The sequence below is a fragment of the Pteropus medius genome, unplaced genomic scaffold, assembly GCF_902729225.1.
Source record: "Pteropus medius unplaced genomic scaffold, Ma_sr-lr_union100, whole genome shotgun sequence".
NCBI lineage: Eukaryota > Metazoa > Chordata > Mammalia > Chiroptera > Pteropodidae > Pteropus > Pteropus medius.
Window position 1 is genome coordinate 1,866,531 of NW_024356336.1, and position 25,022 is coordinate 1,891,552.

Sequence of the window (25,022 nt, forward strand, 5' to 3'; positions counted from 1 at the left end):
GATACAAAGTCTTTGTCTAGTAAGTCTAATGTCTGGACTTTTCTCAGAGACAGTGCCTATTTTTTTTTTCCTTGTGTTCCAGCCTACGTTGAAGGAGTGGCTAGAGCCCCTCTGCCCAGGTTCTGTGATTCTTTAGGACTCACTGAACTCAGTATATAGTCACACTGATTGCTGTGATGTATTACAGTGAAAGCACACTGAGCAAAATAAGCAAAGGGAACGGACACATAAAAGGAGGTCCAGAGAAAATGAGGTGCACAGACTTTTAAGAATTCTGTTCCAACACTCACACAGGTACACTTAATTCCTCCAGCAATAACTTGTGACAATGTCTGTGAATGTTGTCTGCCAGGGAAGTTCATCAAAGACTGTGTGACCAGAGGTGACTGGTTATTTATGTACCCTCTGCTTAGCACGTGCCCAAATTCAATAATTCCAGAAGGAAAGAGATTCAGCAGAACCACAGTTTGCAAAAACAGTTTAGGCATGGGGAGCCATTCTTATTAGAGAATAGTAGGGACCCCTCAGATTCTGCATTCTCAGATGTTGGCCAATCTAGCAGGCAGGAAAGCTTTCTAAGGAAAGCTGTCTGTCTTGCTATGTCAACTCTTAGTTCTAATATTCCATCCAGCTTTCTGAGCTGTATTCAGTGGGAAGTTTCATATATATTAAATATGTATTACTTATTCATTAAGAGTCAAGAAGTTCATTTTTCTTAGATTATATATCATATCGCTACTTAGGCCAAATCCATTTCTGAAAGACTAATTAGTCCTCCCAATGTCTACTCAGTAATATGAGACTTAGGCACTGTGATACATTATAGAAATTTTATAAGCCTTTGGGACAATAAAACTTTCTCCTAGAAATATGAATACCTAGCTTCCTTCATCTAATTTATAAAGCACTAGGAGTCTGATAAAATCAGATAGTGCCCTAACCACAATATTTCCATTTATCTTAGAAAAGCAACAATCAGACTAAGAAGCCTAAGATAAGCATATCTTTTAAAAATGATGAGCCCAAATTCGATGATTTTAACATGCATACCTTTATTGAATTTTAAATTGACAAATCTAGAAGCTATCATTATATAGTGTTATAAGTGTTTGTACTGCATTTATAGGAAATATTCAAAAAGTTTTTAATAACTACTTTGAATTTGTTTCTTCCAATTAGTTTTGTAGCTCTCTAGAAATATATTATCATAAATCAAATTTTAGCTTCAGAAAAGAACATGCTGCCTTAACTTGTTTTTAATTATAGACCCATCTCCTGTATTATATTTATCATTACTGACGGTACTGCTAGGTAGAATGTTATCTGTTATATTTTTTAAATGACTTTTAATTTTCTTATAAGACTGGTTCAGATTACAAACCTAAATTAATTTACTTATAATCAAAGCAATTACATTGTTTTGAAACATACCCTTTCTGGTATATTTGAAGCTAACCTACTTCCTTCCCACCCAAAAAATACTATACTACTCTGTTTAGAAGTGTAAGAAGACAAAGTTTCACATATTATTTCCTGAGTATATTTAAAGATAAAGTGGAGAGAAAAAAATATGTCTGCTTTCAGGAAAAACATAATAGGTACATTTAAACAACTTATTCAAGACTGTCTTCTGACTGTGGTACAGCTGACAGAATTAACACCACACTTGAAACTGCACAAGAGAATGAATGAAATGGAAATGCTAAGAGAGCTCTTAATTTCCCTTATTTAGGGAAAGTGACAAAACATTTCAATGATCTTATGCTGCCAACTTTTAAATCACAAGGTCTTCCTTATTTACGGCTCCACCAAAAATATGTTCAATCCCCACCCTGGTACAAAGAATAAACAATATACAGGTTACTTTTCATGCAAAATACTGCACACATCTTCATTTAATTTTATTTTTATGTCTTTTAAAATTAAAATGTTTCAAAAGAAAGTAGATATCATTTTCCAAGTAGAATTTACATGCTCATAGATATAATCTCCATGTAACTAATGTGTAACCTTTACAATTAGCAGAGTAGGATTCCTAGGAGTGGAAAGTGTTTGGGCAGGATTAATCATAAAGTCATTGCAATACATTTGCAAGGTAAATTGCAAGATGAAATCTTCACTGTCAGTTCTCTGTCTGGAAATCAGAAGTCTCATCTTAAGTCAGTGGTAGCATTGAAAATGGCATGTACCACTCTTAATCTCCTCCATGCCCAATCAAGAATGATTAGAATTTAAAACTCTGCATCTAGGAAAATAATTCAGATGTAGAGCTTCAAAAATAAAAAAACATTTACAATTTGTGGCTTTCAATATCCCATCAAGCTTTCTTCTGTAGGTCAAAGGTAAAAGAGCCGGTTTGACAAGGAATGATGTGGTTCTTCATGAATACTCTGGCCCACAAGGTAAGCCAGTTTATGGGCATAGTGACAAGGAGCAGGAACTCGGATGACACCCTTTAGTTTAAAAGAGAACAAAAATTTTTTTTAACTTTATATCTACTTTCCCTGAATTTACATTTTCGTAGATATGAATTCGAAGGTTCAAAAAGTATAGATTTAATTTTGACCAATTTTACAGATCTAAAGAAAAATTGGTATCAAAAACACTTACTGGCAAATTATAATACATGTGGCATAGTCTGTAAGTTAGACACTGTACTGTATCTGGGCTCAAGCGGACTGTGTCGTGGATGACATTATAATGAGTGGGAGTGACAGTACCATCTTTCACAGACTGACTCACAATAAAAAAATCATACCTAGAAAATAAAACATGTGGGTATCAGCTTATTTTAGAAGAAAAAGAATGTTGCAAACTAGTATTTAAAGTGACAATATTTTACAGAAACCCATTTTATGGACAAGAGTTTAAAGGAAACTTTAAACATTAAAAGGTTGGCCACCTGTTGAGCAATGATTCAATATAGCCAATCTACGAAAGACAGTGAAATCAATGACCCAAGTAAGAACTCCTATGGGATTTAGACTTAAAAGCATATGCACTGATGCCTAGAGGCATAAATATAAAACTGGCTAATTGATATGGTCATAAGTAACTCATTTCAAAGATCCAGGGATGGACATTTCCTGCCTCTCCCAAAGAATCACCTGAATATATTCAAACTCCCTAAATGATATAATAGGAAAGGTTAATCAACGTATTGTAAATATTGAATTTATTTTTTATGTGTGTTATCTTTGTTATGCTTTGTTTTTCATACTTTGGTTTTTTTTCTTTCCTCTTACCTTCTAATAGATCGATCCATATTTCTGTCTGTCTTTAGTTTTACTTCATCTTCCCTATCTATTGGTATGTTTTATTTTTCGTTGTGGTTTTATGAAATGTTCTCATTTGCATAATTGACCTGACAAGTCTAAAGTTAACCAGAAGTCCCACCGTTCATCCTAACAACTGAAGAATCCTAGAATGATAAGTATATTTACAGCATATTTTTTAAATTCTATGAGAAGAAAATGATTGAAGACCAAAAACAAACAAACAAACAAACAAAACCTATAATCCAATGTACCTATTCATATAATTTTAACATTCCTTAGGTCAATACTTCTTTTTTCCTCCAAATCATACAAACCTTAAAAAATTCTGTTACCATCTTAATGGAAGGAAATCTTGACAATAAATAAAGGTGGCTTACCATTCTCTCCTGGTCAACTCTACATCAACAACTGTTCCTGGTAATGGATTTTGAAGTCTTCCTTGAGACTCGACAAAAAATCTGGTGTTTATTCGTTTCTTCACCACAATGAAAGTTAGTTTAAAACTGAAAAAAATTATGAAACTGAAAAATACTATGTTCACTCATGTCATCTCAGAAGCATTTAGTGTTGAAACACCACATCCATAGGAACTATTAAAGAGCCTGCAGATGGCAGCTCTCTATATTCCCCAGTTTTAGTATCTGAACTCCACATGGCTGATTCAGGTAGTAAAGGGGTAGGTTCCTCTTCATAGCCATCCATATCTTAGGGGGATGGTCCCTTCCTCACAGGGTCAGCATCACATCTATCATCTATGTCGGATACCAGGCTTCACAGATAAACAGATGAGGCCAGCAGAGGCAGCTGGGAGGGATCCCTGGCCCTGGGACTTACAAAACTCCAGGGGAAAGGAGTTGGATAAGTGCAAACCATCGACAAGAAAAAGAAATTCTGAGATGTCCTAAATTACAGCAAGCTAGAGGGTGGGAGGAAGAGACAAGGGAAGTGAATCGGTTAGCAGACATAGGTTGAAACCAACAAAAGACTGCCCACATTCCTGATTGTATGTTGAAACTTGAGTCAACTTCCAGGAAGCTATTTCAGCAGTTATTTAAAATGAATAGCAGACCACCAGACACCGTTACATCCACTTGTGCATGAAATTTCTAGACTCTTGCCCACAACCAATCCAGAGGCAACGAGTATTTCTTCCTACAAACTTTTCACCTATCCCAGAGCTTTCCCAGCTTCACCCTTTCCCACCCCACCCTCATCTATAGCCAATATAAATTCTTTTAAAACAAGTTGCATCTTTCTTCCCCAAACTCGGTGTAAAAGAGACTTGTCAACTCCAGGACGGCGACATGTTTGTCTTCTCCATCCAGCCCTGCAGCTGCTGGTTTAGACTATGGGCCCTAGGACCTAGCACTCACTCTGTCTCACCTATTGCTCAATAAACCCCTTTTTTTCAGGACAACTTTCAGTCTCGAGCATTTTTGTTTAACACCATTGACAGACTATATTCATGGATTTTAATGACTATTTGAGGTTAAGCTGTCCTACATAGAGGCTTGCAGGGAGATTCAATTCAATTCAATTCAATTAATTCATTAATTTAATTTTATTTTGGGGAGCGAGGCAACCCTTGGATGACCTTACAATCTCTTATTTTACTTATTTATTTCTCTATTTTTTTATTTTTTACGCCTACAGCACCTGGTCCTCCTAGGTGGTCTCCTATCCAACTACTAAGCAGGCCCAACCCTGCTTAGCTTCCGAGATCAGACGGGATTGGGCTTGTTCAGAGTGGCATAGTCAAAGACTCATTGCAGGGAGATTTTTTTAAAGGGAAAGATTTGTAGGGGTTCCTTCGGGGAGAACAACCTGCCACTGAAATGTCACAATTCTGCTCCGTACCCTGACTTGGGCATGAAGCACAAAGTCAAAGAGGTGATGGCCTGTTTTCTCCCTATCCATCAGCGGAAGCTCTCTGTAGCGAGCTCTTTCTCGTAATTCACATATCATAATTGTTACAGATTTTTTTCAAAGACTAAACCATGGAGATTACAAAATCCACACTTTACAATTTATATACCTACTTTTGTGAATTGAAAATACTCTTTAAGGAGGACACAATCTGTGGTATTTCATAGTCAATCAATGCTTGAAGCTGACCATCTCCCACTCCATCCCGATACACAATAATAGAATATGGCAGAAGTGAATTACGTTCATACCAGAGCTTCAGGGCCTCTGAAAGTAAACCAGAAATACACAGAAATAAACTAACTTGGAACAGACTGGCCACTGCTTATTTTTGACCACTTCTCAGGTTCATTTTTCAACACTGTAGCTTTCAGGGCAGTTTCCCTGCTTAAGCCTTCAGTCTAGTCTAGGGTTTCTCAATAACAGTAGAAATTCCAAGCCGGATGATTCTTTGTGGTGGTGGTGGTTTCAATGTTGCTATCCTATACATAGTAAGCAGTTTAGCAGCACCCTGCCCTCTACCTACTAGACTACATGCCAGTAGCACCTCCATCCCAGTTGTGATAACCAAAAGTACCTTCAGTCATTGCTAAATATACCCTGGGGGACAATCTCTCCACTGGTGGGGATCTACTATTAGACTCGAGAACTCCAGATGTCATAGGACACTGACCTTGCAAGCAGGCCCTCAGCCCATTCACAAGCTCCTGCCCCGATTCCTGGATGATACATTGAGAGAACCACCTGTTTAGAGAAAAGTAGGCCATCGGTCTGGAAAACTAGATTCTTAAAATTGTATCACTTTAATTCTAAATTAATCGATGACATCACCACCACCCCACAAGCTGAGGATCCAATGAAGGATCCATTCCCCTGCAGAGATCAAAATATTGGTTTCTTCTGATATCTTAGCTTTCTTCTGAAACAGGGACCTCTGCCCTACAACCATAAGCAAATGGATTCTGCCACAACTATGTGCTCTTGGAAGAGGAGCCCAAGCTGCCTCATAAGAATGTGGCTTGGCAACACTTTAATCACTGCCTTGTAAGGCCTTGAGAGCTATGCAATGCCAGACATCTGACCTACATGGAATTGTTCAAATTGTCATATTTGGCATAATTCATTAGGCAGCAATAGGAAATGATGCTAAGCCCTCCATGCAAAATATTTGGGGAGGATAACTTTGCCAGAAGATCATGAGGGCACATGGCTAAGAACAGCTTGTCCGTGGAGCTAATCAATGAACATTAGTCAGGTCCACCTCTACTATTTGGTCTATAGATTGTTACTAACTGTCCTATGTCTGCCAAAGCTTACTCACTCCGTTAAGTCTTCATTGACACTTGCCACAAATCCTGCAATTGACTTCCGTCGATTTACAATATCGTGGAAACAATCAATGCCAATGAACATTGCATTCTGCAACTTCAATTTTGAAATAGGTAGTAAATTGAGTTAGAACAAAATATAGGCAAATTTCTCAGTTAAATTTAAAAAATAGTTCAACAGAATCTTAACAAAGTCCATGAAATAAAGAGAAGGCAATAAATTCCAACATACTCCTGTTTGCACCTTCCAAAGGGCTCCTCCCATCTTGCAGTTCATCTGCTGGGCAATCTTTGTAGCAATGGTCATCAGTGTCTGAGGTTTGTCCAAGGTCCGCGCCACCACACACTGGCTTGGAATCGGGCAATTGACACACAGGTATTTTTTAATGCCATCGTACATTTCTTTCCTGTCACTGGACAGCACACAAACTACCTGAAAGAAAGAAGCATGAACTTCCCCGAAATGCAAGAACACAGTGATATGAGAAATGGATACCACATCGAGGATACTACTTAGGAGGAATACTGACAAAGTCAAGTCTCTTTACTAAATACCTGAATCTATGACAGTGAAAGGTCTAGAATCACATTACATTAAACTATCGTGAGGGTGAGCATGCGGAAGAAACAGGCTGCACAACAGTCACTTGGCAATATGTGTCAGTCGCTTAAACTTACAAAATCTCTTTGTCCTAGTTATTTAATTCCCAGTACTTTATTATAAAGTTGACAAGATTGGGTTAAAAATGTAGATCAAAATAGGTTATAATCAGGATAGTCACCATTTATGGGATGATCACTATGTATGGGGGCACTTGCCAAGCATTTTAGTTGACTCAGTTAATTCGACAACCTGCTGAGATCAATACTATGATCCCTATTTGCCCGAGTATACAAGCTTGGGAGTTATGGAAACTGCCTGATGGACAAGTAGCAGATTAAGGTTCCAAATATTCACGAAGACCTCCAGTAGGACGCTGAGTGGTCAGGAAGAGTGGTTACCGCTTGGCTTGTTTCTAACTGTAATGTGAAAATCATCCATGTTATTTTTAACATGATGATGCTTATAGGAAGTTTTTGGCAGACATCTTTATCAGATTAGGTTAAATAATTTCTCGCTCTGGACTTTTTCTTTTTATATGAACAGATGTGGAATTTTATCAAATGCATTATCTGCTTTGATTAAGAGAAACATTTTTCCCAATAATTCATCGCGCTAACCAGCTAATTGTTTATATTTTTTCTAAAAATCATTTCAAACTTTCAGATTAACTGGTACTCTCTAGCTCATGGTCCTCCAGTGAATCTGTAATAATGAACTCCACTTGTTACTGATCTCATGAAGCCTTCCTCTGTCTTTTCTTCAGTCTTGACAACATCAAATTTAACATTTTTTCAGCTTTAGATTTATTGGTAGTTCTCTATTTAGTCTGTTTTTATTTTCTTGTTTCATTCTTCTTTATTTTGCTTTACTCTATTCTTAATGCATTAAAATTCATATTTCATTCCCAGTGCATCCCTGAAGGGCTACAGGTCCCATCTCATTTCCAGTCTTCTGTTTCGCACGGTTTTGATACATAGTACTCACATGGTACCTCAGTTATAAAAGTTCTTTTTTTAAAATTTCCATTGAGGTTATCCTCTAACAGAGCTGTTACTCAAAAAATAATTATTTGGTTCTTGAGTGTATGTGGTTTAACAATTCCTAATTGAAATGTACTGTGGTCAACACGTGTGGTCAATAGGACACTGGTCCTTCATTACTTGCATAGGATTTCTCTAAGTCCATTGTGACCAATGAAAGACAAAGACAAAACAAACTTACAGATACACTTTTAAAAATCACCTGATCTTTTGGGTACAGATTACACTTAACACATGTGCACACACGCACATGCACACACACATGTGTATCTCTACATAGATATAGATATATACATGTATTAGTAGGTTAGTAGGTCAGGTTTTTAAATATGAGTTTAAAATCATCTAGATTCTAATTATTTTATTTGACTATCTCTGAGTTTCCTAAGAGTGGTCAGCTAATGTTGTCTCCTAAAATTTCAGCTTCTGGAATAGAATGGATCTGTCTTTTCCTAAGAAGAGCTACTCAAGTTGATAAAAATATAGGAGTATGCCTGTTCAAAGCTTAGCCAGTTTGATGAGGCAATAAAAAATTATAAGGTTAAGAAGAGAAATAGGGACCCAGAGAGATGATCTCAGCAGCTGAGGCTGCATTACCTTATGGTATCTGCCTGTCCCAATAAACATGGATGGGAGGTTGGAAGGCTATGAAAAGACTGACAAACTCATAGATGGAGAAGGATAGAAACTGAAACCAGGTCCTGCCAAGGAAAGAGTACATACTTGGGTTAAAATCTGAGTGTCTGCCATTCAAAAACAAACTGATTAGATGGATAATGCTAAGTGTTAAAGAAGACATAAAGCTACAAGAATGCTCAAGCTGATGGTGGGTGTGTACATTTTGGAAAACTGATTAGTAGCATCTAATGACATGGAACATTCCACTCCTGGGTAAATCCCCAACAGAAATACACACCTATGTGAACAAAAGACAGGTCTAGAGTAATCATAATGGTACTATAAGTCATAGCAAAACTAAAACATCTCAAAGGTTCATCAACAATAGAACAGATTAAGTTGAAAACAATGGGATACTATGCAGAGCAAGAGAACAAATATGCTACAGCTACACCCACCAAAGAGGAATCTCAAAGTTCAGCAGAAGATTAAAAAAAAGACCCTGTAAACGTATAATTCTTTTCAGGTAAAGTTTTAAAACAGGCAACACCAAGCTATGGTGATAGAACACGGGGTAGAAGTTGCATTTGCAGGACAGTGACTGTGAAAGGGAAAAGGTGAGCAACAAATAAGAGTAAATTACAATCCATTACATAAATCCATGTTTACATAAGTAAATAGAGAAGAATGAAAAAGTCTTCCTTACACAAAAATACCAACTAATAAATATAGAAGGAATATTGAAAACATAAAAATCCCCATTTTGGTGAGCACCATAATAAGTGTTTCAGACAAGAATCATCAATAGATGCTAAAATTAGCAAGTGAAATTTCAATGAGAACCCAGAAATTTGCAGAATCTCCAAGTGTCACCCCACAATAAAGTTATCAATCACAAACAGAAGAAACAGTAATTTTGAAATGGTGAACTCTGCTAGACCTCGCCTTAATTAAATCATCAAAATTAAAATCACCACTCAAATCAACATCACCTGCTTCCTGATAACATGAATTGAGAACAACACACCCTGGCTTCTTCAGTATTCTGCAAGAATGCATGACCTGAATTGAATGAGGAGGAAATGGGCAAACCCATATTGAGGATTGTTCTGTAAACTACATGGCCAGTGCACTTTCAAAATGTTGAGGCTATAAAACCCAAATAAAGACTAAAGAAATTTTCCAGAGATTGAATGGAGATTAACATGTTGATCAGATAGATGCTTCAAGTGACCCCATATGGACCGGACAAACAATTTATTTTGCTATAAAGGAGAGGATTGGTAGAATTTCAGATAGAGTATAGATGAGACAAATGGCTCAGGAATACATATACTATAACTACTGTGAATGACACATAAACATGGGTATGTGGGTACATATATGTTACATATATGAGAGAAAAAATGATTATACACAGACAGAGACATAAGAGAGAATGATTACATGACTGCGGTAAAATTTAATATTTAAGAAATCTGGAAAATGGTTATAGAAAGATTTGTGCTATCTTTGCAACTCTTTCCATGAGTCTGAAATTACAGTAAAATATAAATTTAAAAGTTTTTAAACATTCAAGAAAACAAACCCGAGGCTTTAGATTGGATTAATGTGTAATCATGATTTTAAAGAGAAAAACTGTAAGATTTGCTATTTAAAATATGGGACTGTATTCCCAGTTGGCATTTTTACTGCAAATATCTGATTTTCAGGAACCAGTTTTAATATTATGTGTGAGATCACTATTTCATTTTTATTCTTTAGCTTTAAATCATTAACACAATACTAGATTGGCTTTCCTTCCTGTAAAAAAAAAAAAAAACATATCCTATAGTTTGAGTATACATTTATTCCACTTCTGCTTTGCTCCTCCAACTTACACATTTATAGGAATTAATTTTTATTATTCAAACACGTGTGCCTCCTCATCGCAACTTGTTTAAAATCATGATCTGTAAGCTGTTGTCTGCATACACCATAAGGAAAATATACTGCCAAACCACATGAGTGCTTATGCATTATTGGTATTGTTACCACCAATCTTTATTGCATATTTATGAAGTTACTATTTTATTTTAGACTTAACATAAATAGGTGGCTTGATGTCTTATCACAGTCAATGGATTATCTCACAGAGCCCTATTCTGGCCTTCTGCTTAATGCCACACAACTTTTGAACTTTGTGAGCCACCTGGCTTCACCCCTGCTTACATACATGAATTCCCCTCTAGTCTAGGTCTATAAAGATTTCCATTTGTACTTGCAAGACAGTTTTGCATATAATTTCCAGTCTCTATTTTATTGATCATTCTAAGTGCACAAGAAAAAAGGTTGTAGTCGTGCTCCCCTTAACATCTGACATACCTTAAAATTTTTAAGGGGCTGCTTTGAGTAAAAGAGGATAAATCAGTAAAAGTGGTATAAGTTCCCATTCAAGAGATGAAGGACTTCTATTTAAAAGAAATCCCCATGATTAAAAATGCTAAATGAGCAAAGGAAATTCCTGGTATGAGAATGGGTTGGGATTCAAACAACTACTAAGGCCCCTTCAACTCTGATCCTCATGTACTAAATGTAAGCCTTTGCTCATTCCCAGTGGATGCTTTCCTGATCCAGCTGAGCATTTAAGGCTACACTGACCACCGGAGAAGAAAGAGATATAATAGACAATCAAGCAACAGGAAGCAAGACCAAAAAATGTAAGTACAACAGGATTTTGAACATAAGACATTTCATTTGAGAATGAGTATGGTTCAGAGAAGGTACCCTTCAGAGCAGCCTCAAAGGTTCCTTAGTGGAAACAAAAAGGAGAGAAAAGTCTAGGCTTCATAAACAAGACAATAGGAGAAAGACCCTGGTTTTATGCTCAAGAAACAAAGATCCTCTTAAAGATCATCCTGGAGGAAGAAGGAAGAATGTGAGATGGATTAGAAGAAAGAGCCCAAAGGAAGAAGAAAAAAGATGTTACTTTAGTAATTCAGACACAACGTTATGACAACTTGGTCAAAAACATTGGATGGGAGAAAAGAAAGGGAAAAAATTCCCCCGAAAAGTACTGAGCAAAGGGCAGAGCATATGCTGGAAGAGACAGATCATAGGCTTTGCAGGTTACAACTGGAGAGAGAAATGATGAATGTGGTGATTACCAGAATCCATATCACTTTATATTTGTATGGTGTTTTTCAGTTTGAGACAAGATAATGCCAAGTCCTTGAGCCTGAAAGAATTAGTATAATATGGCAGTATTAAGTAACAGCTAAAACCCGGTGTATATTGTACTACAGTAGAGAGGTAGATTTGTATTCATTTAATAGTTTAGGAAACTGATGGCAACATTCCATGTTCTAAAATGCATGCAAATACAGTGTTAGAACAATCGCGAAAGACTGTGCACATAGCAAATAGACACTTACCATCTGTGTATTTGATGAATCATGTTTTTTTAAGACGGTTACATAGGAGTTGACTGTATCACTTACTTCAAGCCTAGAAAATAAGTATATCATCTATATTCAAAAGGTAATGAACTGTGAAACGTATAAGAAACATTTTAAACAGCCAATGAAACATGATATAAAGCAAGACAAGATTAAAAAATGCCAAAATGGGCATTTCAGTTTAAAATTTGTTTTTAAAATAAATTCAATATTCGGAAACATATTTGGGAACTAGTTCTTAATATCACCCCATCCATTCACATTAAGTTGCTAATTGTCATATCTTCCTCAACTTGTATGCCAAGAGCCACAAATCATATAGCACAAAAGCCTATTTTAATACTTGTTGACTGGAGTAGATTGGACTATTTACAGACTTTCAGAGTTTTGATAAAGCAACAGATTCCTACAATTTAATATTTTCAGTTACTCTACCTTCCGATTGCTGACAACTAACTTTTAAATTGGAAGTTATTTCTGATCGACTTACATTTTTGCATCTCTTATAGCTATGCCCATGGTGGGTGTGACTCTCCGTAGACTCTGCATTAAGGAGCAGGCTGCCCCATAGTTTTTCTTTGTATAGAGGATCAGCCAATTATCTAGTGACTTCACACTGAGTAAGGGTCCACTTCTTGTTTCTCTTGCCCATTCGGCAGATTGTGGATGGGAGTCAAACTGAAAAAAACAATTCCGAGACATGCTATAAAACTTCATTTAAAAAAAATCATTCAAGATCCTTTCCACTGTAAGTCTGTGCTCTTTCCTACTGAAATATTACAATTTTAAACTTCGGTCATGACCGTATCAGCTATTTTCCTTAAGATATAGGTTAAAACACTAGAATTCTATCATAGGTTACTCTGGTTTACTTTGATTTTAGGTATTTGACTCTTAAGGATACATTTGGAAGTTCATTTGTCCACGATACTAATAAAGATGTAATGCTAATTTTACGATATGCCAAGCATTTTACATGCATTCTTCTTGGACTGTCATTCTCTCATATAGAAAGAACGGGCAGCCTAAGAAGAGAGAGCAGTCGTAGTTACTGACATGGCTATGTTAGTTTCTCTTTGCGTTACTATTCGTTTGACCCAACTGTGACATGAAAATTTTGAAACTGTCTTACCATTCTTTTCCCCTGGAAAATTCTCACTTCTTTCAAAATTCTTCCTGTGAAGGACAAAAATTTGGCATCAAACTTGAAATCCCAGAGTTGAAGCTCCTTTTTCACATTCTCATCTCTGAAAGTTAAAATAGTTCCACATGATCCAACCAAAGAAAATAATCAAAAGCAATTAACCATTTGCAAAACACAGGGCAATTTTCCTTATTGCTCATCCTTCATGTTGAGATGCTGCAGATAAACTCCCTAAAGTTCTGAAATAGTCTTGGTTTTGCTCTCACATTTGTGTCGGCACTTAGAGTACTCTGGTTCACTCTACCCTCTCTAGGTCTCCTCTAACATTGCAATGACAAAACTCATTTTTCAATTGAAGAATCTGGGATAGATGTCAAGGGACCTGCAAAGATCTCAATTTCAGTGCGCGCGCACACACACACACACACACACACACACACACACACACACACACACGGACAGACAGAGAGACAGAGACAGACAGACAGACAGTCAGAGAGCCAAAAAAGTAGCACTTACGTTTGCATAGCATTCATGAAATTTTGCAATTTCTGCTGCCTTACTTCTGGATTCAACCTTGTACTAGCAGCCAAGTCTCTCATCACCCCATAGTCTTTACGCATTGTATTTGTTAGACCTTTTAAAAAAAAATCCAAAAGAAATAGCTGAACAAGCAAGAATTCTTAGAGAAGACTTAACTGTTGTATCCGGAAGAGCAAGAACCAACGGAGAACAGAGCTCTCGGTCACAGAGAGTATTGTGAAATGCCCACACTCCTACATCATAATATCTGTGACTTTAAAGCGGGGTTTTCTTCTGTGGAGACAGGATAAATCGCAGTACCTGTCAGGTGGCAGAGCTCAGGAACCAGCATTATTGGTTCGTGTGGTGTGTCCTGTTGGCTCTTTTTCCATTTGCCCTTGCTGATCAAAAGTGGCTGATTTAAGTCCGTGACCAGGACATTATACTGCTCAACAGAAGCAAGAAATAACACTGGTATAACTATCAGGAAAACCTTAGTAACATCACATAAATTGGTACAAAAGTACATTTTTGGATCAAAAATGGCGGTCCAGAGGTATGCTGGTGATATTGTTTCCCAAGGTTTAAGGATGCATTAAAAAATACTTTTAATGGCCTCTTAATTTAGCTGTCTCAGGGATCACATCTTTTTTCCTTACAAAGATACAAGGCCGAGGAGAGTGGGACTCCCACAAACATCACCTTAGAGTCATTGTCCTAACTTTATAAATGTAGATGGGTGAGAGATACTTAGAGTATATTTCTCACCACAGTACTGCTATTAAAAATTTCTAAAATATTGAGAACTTTCAAGAGGATTCCATACCAGTGGGGGACAACAAAACCTGGCCAGCTTTTGAGAGTTGCAATTCCCGATCTATTCTAAACAGCCTTCCTGCTTTATTTTCCCTAAACGCTTAATCCCCGCTTCTGGTAGAAAAAGGCATTTTCAAAGACATCACCCACAGAAGTTCCTCCCCCTGTGCTGCAAATCTTGTACAACAAAGTGCCTTTACTCTCCAACACAAAGTGGCAATTCTTCACAGACCCTCCTATGCCGATCATTATCAAGGTCCTCATCAATACCAATTTAGCCACGTGCATGTTGGTATCATGTCTTTTAAGCATCTGGGAACTTCAAAAGGAGTTCCCACCTTAGATGAGAAAATTTCAAATCCAGTGCTCATGGCTCTTTCCTTCTTGAATTGGGTTACCACTTTCAATTTTCATGCTAATGTTGTAGATTATATATTTTCTTTCCTTGCAGTGGCCTGTAGTTATTTGGAAGGCAGTTGGTATTTACCCCACATCCCCTGTCCTCCTTAAGGTGGGTATAGAATCTTGGCATCATTTTAGGCCTCACCCACCACTTCTACCACCCAGCTTATTAAAGCCTTTGGATATACTATATTTCCTGCAGAGAACTTTGAAAATCACATTTCCTATTTCTTACTGTTTTCATGAAATATCCTAGAAGGATCTCTTACGACATCTACTTCTGCATCTAAAAAAAAAAAAATCAATCCTGTTGTTCCTATTTGCAATATTATTAAACTTCTTTTGAAAGCCAGGATTAGACTTCCCTTATAATGACCCATCTATGAATCCAGTGATTTTTCTACATCTCACTACAACACTAAAACTAAATTGTTGTCTAAGACTGAATGCCCACCAGGACATCCCAAGACCACCCTAGTCATTTCAGATTTTTCAGCCTGTCTTACTCAAGTAAATACGCTGAAACTATTTTCTTATATTTTATTTAGATCCAAGACTCCTATCTATCAGCACATGCCAAGAAGGTAGTTTGCCTTATGGGTCAAATTCTCTCTCAAATCGTTCCCAAACCCACTGCCCTATGATGCCAATGTACATAAATTAACTATTGAACCTATGTATTTGAACTCCTATGTGCCAATCATGGTATAAGATACAAGAGATATTACAAAGAGTAAAATCAACACCGTTCTGCCCCCATGAAACTCATAGTTTATTGGAGAGAGGAGGGATTAAATAATCACACAAATATATAATTACAAATTGGGCTAAATGTTATGAACTACAAGTACATAACAGAACAAGGTGACTTCACAGAGGCCTGAGGTTGCAGGTTGGTGTGTGTTTGTATGTTGGCATGTGTGCATGCGTGTGTGTGTGGTGGATGGCAATGGTGTTAGGATATCCAGAATGGCTCTTAGTCAGTGACCTTTGAGATATGAAATTTGTAGAATGAACGAGCAAATATGAGCCTAAGGAGAGGAATCAGCATGTGTAAATTTAGAAGGAGGGAGAGCCTTATGGCCCTCACTTCCTTATCTCCCTTACTTCCCTCAATCTGCGTTCCATAGCCTGTTTGTAATCACTCCTCATAAATGCCATTAGTTCCTTCCCTACTCTATGCCTTCATCATACCATTCTGGCAGGTCTCTAACCCTGGGAAAACCTGACTGTTCTGTGCATGTAACCAACAACCGAATCCTGCTGATTGGTTCTGCAGTTAGTTTTTGCCCCAAATCTAAAAGGGACACTCTATTCAAATTCACTAGTTTTGCTCCCCACCCATTCAAAAACCAATATCTCATACTTTCTCATCTCTTCTCAAATCTCTTACACATCTCCATTCTCTCCTCCACCAACCAACTCAGCCAATGATCTCGATTCATACTTCACTGAGAAATGTGAGGATTCGGACAGGAATCCACTAACATTCTGCCTACTGTTTACCTTCTTGCCTTAGATTTATGCTCTGCTGGTCCTCTGATTATTATTCTAACCTATTCTCAACTTCAGGGATTTTGCTTCTATTATTATCCCTTATTTCTCTTACATTTTATATTATCAATATCTCCTCTATTGGATGATTTCTACCAAGATAAAAAAAATATTATTCTCTAATTTTAAAAATATCCTCCTCTGTCTACTATACCGTGTCTCTTCTCTCTTGTAGCAAATATTGCTACATTTTTTCTTCCGTACCTTCCACCTGGACTCCAAGTCCCACCCTTACACATTTGCTCTTGGTGATGAACTCCATGCCATGAAACCCAATACACTCTTTACTGTGTATCTTTCCCACCACCCCCAGCTTTACTGAGGTATAACTGGGGAACAAAAACCTGCACATAATTAATGTATACAATATGGTGAGCTTGGATACACACACACACACACACACTATTGTTTAACCTTTTCTTAACATCCTACAGCAATGCACATCCTTCCTCTCTCTTGAAATACTTTGGTTTCTTGATTACCTACATATTCTGCTGAGGTAACTGCACAGAAAAATCCAAGAACTAGAGAACAGCCAAGGACTCCCCAGACTACATCTCTACACTATCCATCCACTTGGAGCTCCAGACTCATTGACATGCCCAACCAGCATGCTTTATTTACCCCTTTGGCAGAAGAAAATGCTATGAACTCACTATTTCACCTTGCTGTACAAAAAAATGAAAAAAGCATTCTTCTCAGTCTTCACTTAGCTAGGTTTAGGCTATATGACTGAGTTTTGACCAACAGAAATGTGAATGGAAGTAATGCTCAGCCTGTCACTTTCAGTCTAAGGTACTTAAGAGCCAGTGTGCTTCAATTACTTCTTTTCCTCTAACGCAACAACCTTGGAATTCACTTGTTGAGATGAGAGAGCCAGAAAATGGTGACAAACTGAATCACGGAGTTATCCCGAGAAGAACTTCTCAGAGACCTGACTTATCCCGAGAGAACTTCTCAGAGACCTGACTCTCCTTAACTTTATTAAAGCCAGAAACAAACGTTTGTTTGTTTGTTTGTTTATGAAGTTACTGATATTTAAGTTTGCAACTCCATCAGAGCCTAGCTCATCCCCAAACATTCCCCAAAACAGCTCTTCCCAAAAACTCTCTCGTTGCATGAAAAAATGCCATGGTCCACCCACTCCCTCAGATAAAGTTGAAGGGTTATGTTTCAGTATCCCCTTCCCATCGCTCACTACATTTAAGCCATCAACAAGTCCCTCCCACTTTCACGTATTCCTCCCATCTTAATCCAAGCTGCCATTACCATTAACCCAACCAATTCAATAACCTCCTGACTAGTCTCCTGCCTCCTTTTCTACTCCATACAGACCATTCTCCGTATGTTAGATAAAAACCTTTAAAATAAGACAATACATCACTTTATACATCTACGTAATACCATTGACAATAAAGTCCAGTTTAGCTAGGTTCAGGCTATATGAGTAAGTTTTGATCAACAGAAATGTGAATGGAAGTAATGCTTCCATTGCACAAAGAACTTTATACAACAGGACCCCTGCCCTGTCCTCTGATTTCATGTCATACAACTTCTGCCCTTCCCCACTGTACTTTCTCTAGAGAACACACTAGCCTTGTTTGAGATCTGGGTTCATCATGCCCATCCTGAAAAGGGTGCCTTTGCATTATCTCTTTCCTTCTTTCTGATGTGCGCACAGCTTGCTCCTTCCTGACGGTCACAGATCAGCTTCTCAGAGAAGCTTTCTATGACCACCCAGTCTAAGTAGCCTCCAGACATTCTCCATAATAACCCCTAGCTTTAATTATCTGCATATCCTTTATAACTATTAGAATAGTTTTTTCTCGTTTGCCATCTATCTGTCTGCCACAAGAATGTACGTTTCTTGAGAGCAGAGAACTCAATTGTGTTATTGATGAATACCCAAGATATATAGTAGACACTCACTAAATGCTTTCTGGATTGAATGAACAAGCACTAGGCATAGAGCACAAATGAGGATAATGTCATAATAGAACCATCTCCTTGAAGGGATGTCAGAGGACTGTGTACCCTTAATGGAACCAGGTCACTATGTTTTGAATTCCATATAAAAACACTAGCTTTTTAAAAAAACAAATTATCCATCTGTAAAGTCTTTCCATTTGCTACAGATATCTGCAATTCCTTTAATTATCTTTATCTCATCTGCCAAAGCTAGAAAACCAACCTCATCAACTGGTGTATTTCAGTTTACTAAGCAAAGTTTACTTTTTGTGTGTGTGTGAACACTCAAAGATTGAGGAATCTATGAATTATGAGACTTAGCACATAATTAACACATAAATTCATAAGACTTAGCACATAATTTCAGATGGTAATTGGTCATTTTTTTTCTTCCTTTTGAACCAAGTTCTTTTGCATTAAAACTTCTAACATGAATAAAGTTTTCATACCTGAAATCTTACCATATTTATTTTCTCAAGAGAAATATATTTAACTATATAACACAGGCATGAATAAATTAAAATTTAAAAATCTTTAAATAAATAAAATTTCATACCTTCTTATAGTATTCCATAAAAGTGATTTTAGTGCCATCTGATTTTTTAAATATAGTTTTGGGAGTTTCCTTCCAATTAATAGCATCCACCCTGTAGGTTTTGTTGTTGAACCTATGGAATAATTGCAATATACGGTATTATTCCTGACGTATTCCTTGCATGGAACAAGGTAAGAAATAAGGGATCTCAAATTCTACAAGTAATTGCAGGATATGTCAACTTTATTAAGATTAATAACTCATTTAAGTGGACAATCCAGTGGTTTTTAGTGTACTCGCAGAGTTGTTTAACCATCAACACAATCAATTTTAGAACATTTTCATCATCCAAAGAAGAAATGACCATACCCATAATCATAAGCAGTCACTCCCTATTTTCACCCAACTCCCCAAGGCCTTAGGCAACCACTGGTTTCCTTTCTGTCCTTAGACGTTTGCCTATTCATCACATTCACATAAATTGAATCACAATATGTGATCTTCCCTGATTGGCTTCTTTTGCTTAACATAATGTTTTCAAGGTTCATCCACGCTGTAGCGTATATTGGTACTTAATCCCTTTGTATCGCCAAATCATATTCCATTGTATATATATACTATATTTTTGTTTATCCATTTATCAACTAGTAAACATTTGAGTTGGTTACATTTTGAGCTATTATAAATAATGATGTTATGGACATTTATGTAACAAGTTTGGTGAAAATGTTTTTATTTCTCTTGGGTATATAACTAGGAGTGAAATTACTGGGTCATATGATAACATTATATTTAGCATATTTAAGAAATGCAAGACTGTTTTCAAAGAAGCTATATCAATTTATATTCACTCTAGGACTGTATGAAGGTTGGTTTCAATTTTTCCACATCCTTACAAATTCTCATTAATATCTGCCTTCTTTATTTTAGTCATCTTATTAGGTATGAAGTTGTATTTCGCTGTGATTTTAATTTGTATTTCCCTGATGGCTAACAATGATGAGCATCTTTTTGTGTGATTATTGGCCATCCCTGTATTTGCTTTGGAGAAATATCTATTCAGATCCTTTGCCCATTTTTTAGAGTTGGATTTATTGAGTTGTTAGTGTTCTTTATATATCAAGCTACAAATTATTTATGAGATGTGATTTGCAAATATTTTCTATCATCCTTTCAGTTGTCTTTTCACTTTTTTGACAGTGTACCTCAGAGAACAAAGGTTTTTAATTTGATGAAGTCCAATTTATCTGTATTTTTCTTTTGTCATCATTTGGGCTTTGGGTGTCATATCTAATAAGATTTTGCCTAACCCGAAGTCATGAAGATTTCCTCCCACATTTTCTTTAAAAATTTTACATTTTTAGTTCTTATGCTTAGGTCTTTTTTAAGTAACTGAGTTAAATTTGGATTAAAATTTCATGTATTATATGAGGAAGGGGCAGGACAGATGGATATCCAGCTGTCTCAGCAATATTTTTTGAAAAAGACTATTCTTTCCCTGATTAAATTGTCTTGACACACTTATTGAAAAATCAACTGACTGTAAATGGAAGGGTTAACTTCTGGATTCTCAATTTTATTCTAATTATCTAAATGTCTATCCTTACGCCAGGATCACACTGTCTTAATTACTGTGGCTTTGTAGTAAGTTTTGAAATTGGGAAGTGTGAGTCCTCCAACTTTGCTCTTCTTAAGATTATTTTGGCTAGATAACTTTAAATTCATTTTCTTAACAATTTAAAATGTCTTGGGTAGAGGGAGATTAAAAATAAAAACTTCACTCAAATGGAAGTTTGCTAATAAGTTATAACTAAGCACCGATTTTTAAAAAAACTAGACACAAAGAGAGAAAAGAAAGAAGAAATTCAGGAGACGCCATACTCTATTATGTGCAAGTGAGGACTCAGAGAAAACAACTAAATTCTCATTAGAAATGACAAGAACACAACATCTATGATTTACATGCATTCCTCTCCCATGCTGTATAACCAGATAAGTGTCCAATGATTGCCATTTTCTTGCTCTTTCCACTTCTGAACTTTAACATTGAGTGATTCAAAAATAGGAACATCTCTTATGAAAAATAAGTTATCAAAGTGACAGGACAGGTTTTTTTTAACAGCAGACTTACTTTGTAAAAACAATGGATCCAACTAATTCTTTAGAAACTTGCTCTTTGACATCGATGCCTTTTTTTTTGGCATCTTCTCTAATACGCATAATTAAATCATAAGCCGTTTCCATTCGGAGCAGTTTATGGTTCACGTCAGCACAGAGGGTCATACTATTTTCATACTGAAGAATGGAGGTAACATAACCAGGCCAGATTTCCAGTCTGCAAATAGAATAAGTTGAATGCGGTTGTCGAAGACCAAGCTCTGAACACAGGACCAACTGTTACAGGACCTGAACCCAGCATTTAAAATTGGTACTTAGGAGTCAGTGTCAATTTCTTACTTTTAGTGATAACTGGTCTTGAAGGACCTTGAAATAGAGATTTAGCAAATGTGCTTATTAGAAGTAATATATCATCTGTGTTAAACCCTTTTATTATCACCCACAGGCTTGAAATTATATATATTTATATATGTGAGACTATAACATATGAGATATATGTATAAATTATATACACATGTACCAATAAGAAAAATATACACATATATACATATAAATATAATTTTTATGATTAAAAATATTTTCAGAGAAAATTACCTAAGTTTTGGATTATTTAGGTTTCCTGTGAGGTTTACACAACTGAATATCTTACGGGTTATTCTTCTCATGCCAAAATTTTTAGAGTGAATCTTTCACTTTATTTTAAATTTACATCAAACTACAACTTAATTGCTCATAGCCAGCAGATACCATTTAAAAGAGCATGACTTGTAAATCATACTGCTTCAAATAAGTGTAACTTGGTCAAAAGCTTCTGTAATTATATCTGCAGAATATGAAACTTTCTACTTATACAAACTTATGTTGACGGATCTCTTCAGCCTTCTCCTTGTTGTAATAGTTGCGGCCAACTTGTCTCAACTTCATGATCTTCAAAATTCTAGAAATTGAAAGAACAGGTTTTGTTGAAACTGCAGTGAATGTTAGTAAGCACTTGGTAACACACATTAAAGAAAAAAATCTGTCAGTGACTTCGTTAATACTAACAATCAACATGAAGTTCCTGATATGACAAGGAAATTACATAATGAGGTGGATACTAAATGTTTGTTTAACCTTAGTTTTTCTTAATGTAAAACACAATATCATGAGAAGGCCATCAGAAATGTCTTTCATTCCCAGCAATGAACCAAAACATCTTTTGCAGACTAAAATATTAATTTGGATATTTATCATAGTGAATATAGAATAGAAAACAAGTGTATCTGCTCCAGAGAGAAATATGCACAGATGTGCATAGTTGATGTCTGTTACTCTCCCTTGACAGGTACCCGACACAGGAAGTGCAGGTGGGCAGAGAAAACATCGAGAAGCCACTGCATCTGAACATGTCTAGGTGGGGTTCAAGTGTCATTTCATCTAAAAGATCCTTCACTCAATATGTGGGGATTGTCAAAATTACAACATGCTAGAAGCAAATGGCTATATTCAACACCACTGACACTCACTAAAACACAAGCAGATCTTGAGGATACTGAATCTCGTTAACATACTTTCTAAAGAGGATGTTGTAATAGCGTAGGCGATCTGGTGAGGTGGGCGTGAGTTCGCTGGAGAACTCGATGGTAACCTTCACAAGCTGGTCTTTGAAATGGCTGACCAATTCTGTTTTCTGAAATAAAGAAAAACAAAAAAGATCAGAAGTTCCTCCAAGGACATTAATCTCCACCGCATCTCAAGTCAATATGTCACTTGGCTATGCAACACACCACCATGGCGGGAGCAATCTTTCCCCAAGAGACACATGCAGATTAAAAAAAAAAAAAGTGATTTACAAGACAAAAAGAAGAGTCAGAATTAAATATTTAAATAAAAGCTTTTTTTTTTTTTTTTTACTTAAATAAGCTCCTGTAAGTGATTTATTTGGTAAATTAACAGAGATTTATCAAAAAAAAATTCTCCCAATTTTTTTTTCTGAGGATTTGGAGGGAACGAAAATTCGGATAAAATACAAATTATATGGAACTTCATTATCAGCACTTCTGAGACACATTATGCCATAAAAAAAGGTAAAAATGGATATTTTACCCTTATATTAAATTCAATTTAAGCACTGAAATAAAAGACATTAGAGACTATCGATGATGATCAAACATGGCATGTGGGTTTTGTTCCAGGTCCTACAGGCAAGAGATCATCAGGATCTCTCCATAAACTGTTATACAGAAATGGTAAGAGTTTTGCCAAACGAACAAAATGAAAGCGTAAGAGAAAGAACAACGTCGGGGAGAAATATCAAAGAACGTTACTTAACTGATTTAGGTAGTGCACAAGGTAATAACAGAGAGTTTCCATCAAATATATGACACTTTCCAAATAACGCTTCATGTTGAAAAAGTAAACTTTCACGAACATCTCCATTTTCTATGTCTGGCATGTAGTCGATGTTGTACTTATACGCGATCCACTGGGGACAAGACGTCACTCGGAAATGGTTTGCAAATAGTTTGACCACTTTACCCAGTGAGCCTGAAAAATTGAGCCCCATGTCAAAAATAAAACAAAGGGGCTGATTGGACCCCAAAACAATTTGGACACCACAATATTGACAGCCAAGGTTAAATCAAACAAAGAGATTAACAACAAATAACAAACATTTATGTGCACCTGCCATCCAGAATGCCCAACATCAATTTAGGTGAGAACTTATGCAAGCATACATTTACGAAGTTAAAATATAAGATGAAAATATTTAATAAAAAGAGGTCAAAATAAAAAGAAAATCTCTGCAGCACAAGGCTTCCTAATGGGAGGGGGGAGTCGCTGTACATAATAGTTTTTAGATTTTTTTCTAAATCTCAGCCCAACCGAAGAACTGGGTCATTCTATCTTAGCAGCTGTAAAAGGAAAAGAAAAATGAAGAGTACATCCAGGACTCTAAAATATGTCTTCATTTCTGCAAATGTGAAAGTTATTACAAAAAGGTAAGAGGGTACCTCCACTTAGAATGATGGTATGAAGCTTTACACATTCTTAGACACAAACGTGCATCTTAGCAAAAGTTTAAAATGAACAACTCCATAAAATTGGAGTGGATTAGAGATTTAAATGTAAGACCTAAAACTATAAAATTTCTAGAGGAAAATGTAGGCAGTAAACTCTCTGATAGTGCTACTAGTAATTTTTTCCTTAGACAAGGGAAACAAAAGAAAAAACAAACAAATATGACCACATCAAACTACAAGTTTTTGCACAGCAGAGGAAACCATCCACAAAATGAAAAAATAAATAAAAATAAAAATGGGCAGACTTGAATAGATATTTCTCCAAAGGACATACAGATGGCCAACAGACATATGAAAAGATGCTCAAAGTCACTAATCATCAGAGAAATGCAAATTAAAACCACAATGAGATATCACTTCACACCTGTCATATAAGCTATCACCAATAAATCAAAAAACAAGTGTTAGCAAGAATGTGGAGAAAAAAGAACCCCTCATACACTGTTGGTGAGATTGCAAATTGGTACATCCACTATGGAAAATAGTTTGGAGTTTCCACAAAAATAATTAAAAATAGAACTACATTTTGACCTAGCTATTGCATTTCTGGGTATGTATCCAAAGAAAACCAAACATTAGTTTGTAAAGATCTATGTACCCCTACATTTCATGACAGCACTATTCACAATAGCCAAGATATGGAAACAACCTAAGTGTCCATCAATAGATG

General features: G+C 36.3%; 1 protein-coding gene and 1 pseudogene across 1 annotated transcript in view; both read right to left on the bottom strand.

Annotated features, from left to right (window-relative positions):
* Positions 1-2,336: 2,336 nt before the first annotated feature.
* Positions 2,337-25,022, bottom strand: part of PIWIL3 (piwi like RNA-mediated gene silencing 3) — a 41,119-nt gene continuing 18,433 nt past the window's right edge. Inside the window, exons 5-21 of the mRNA XM_039861838.1 lie at positions 23,602-23,816; positions 22,841-22,959; positions 22,147-22,227; positions 21,304-21,507; positions 19,194-19,305; positions 14,219-14,345; positions 13,895-14,012; positions 13,364-13,478; positions 12,722-12,909; positions 12,208-12,280; positions 6,765-6,965; positions 6,526-6,629; positions 5,878-5,948; positions 5,318-5,471; positions 3,656-3,781; positions 2,611-2,758; positions 2,337-2,453 (exon numbers count right to left, since the gene is read on the bottom strand). Of these exons, the coding sequence (XP_039717772.1) occupies positions 2,337-2,453; positions 2,611-2,758; positions 3,656-3,781; positions 5,318-5,471; positions 5,878-5,948; positions 6,526-6,629; positions 6,765-6,965; positions 12,208-12,280; positions 12,722-12,909; positions 13,364-13,478; positions 13,895-14,012; positions 14,219-14,345; positions 19,194-19,305; positions 21,304-21,507; positions 22,147-22,227; positions 22,841-22,959; positions 23,602-23,816 (2,273 nt within the window). The remainder of the gene's footprint in view (positions 2,454-2,610; positions 2,759-3,655; positions 3,782-5,317; positions 5,472-5,877; positions 5,949-6,525; positions 6,630-6,764; positions 6,966-12,207; positions 12,281-12,721; positions 12,910-13,363; positions 13,479-13,894; positions 14,013-14,218; positions 14,346-19,193; positions 19,306-21,303; positions 21,508-22,146; positions 22,228-22,840; positions 22,960-23,601; positions 23,817-25,022) is intronic.
* On the bottom strand, positions 4,923-5,041 carry LOC120602086 (uncharacterized; annotated as a pseudogene).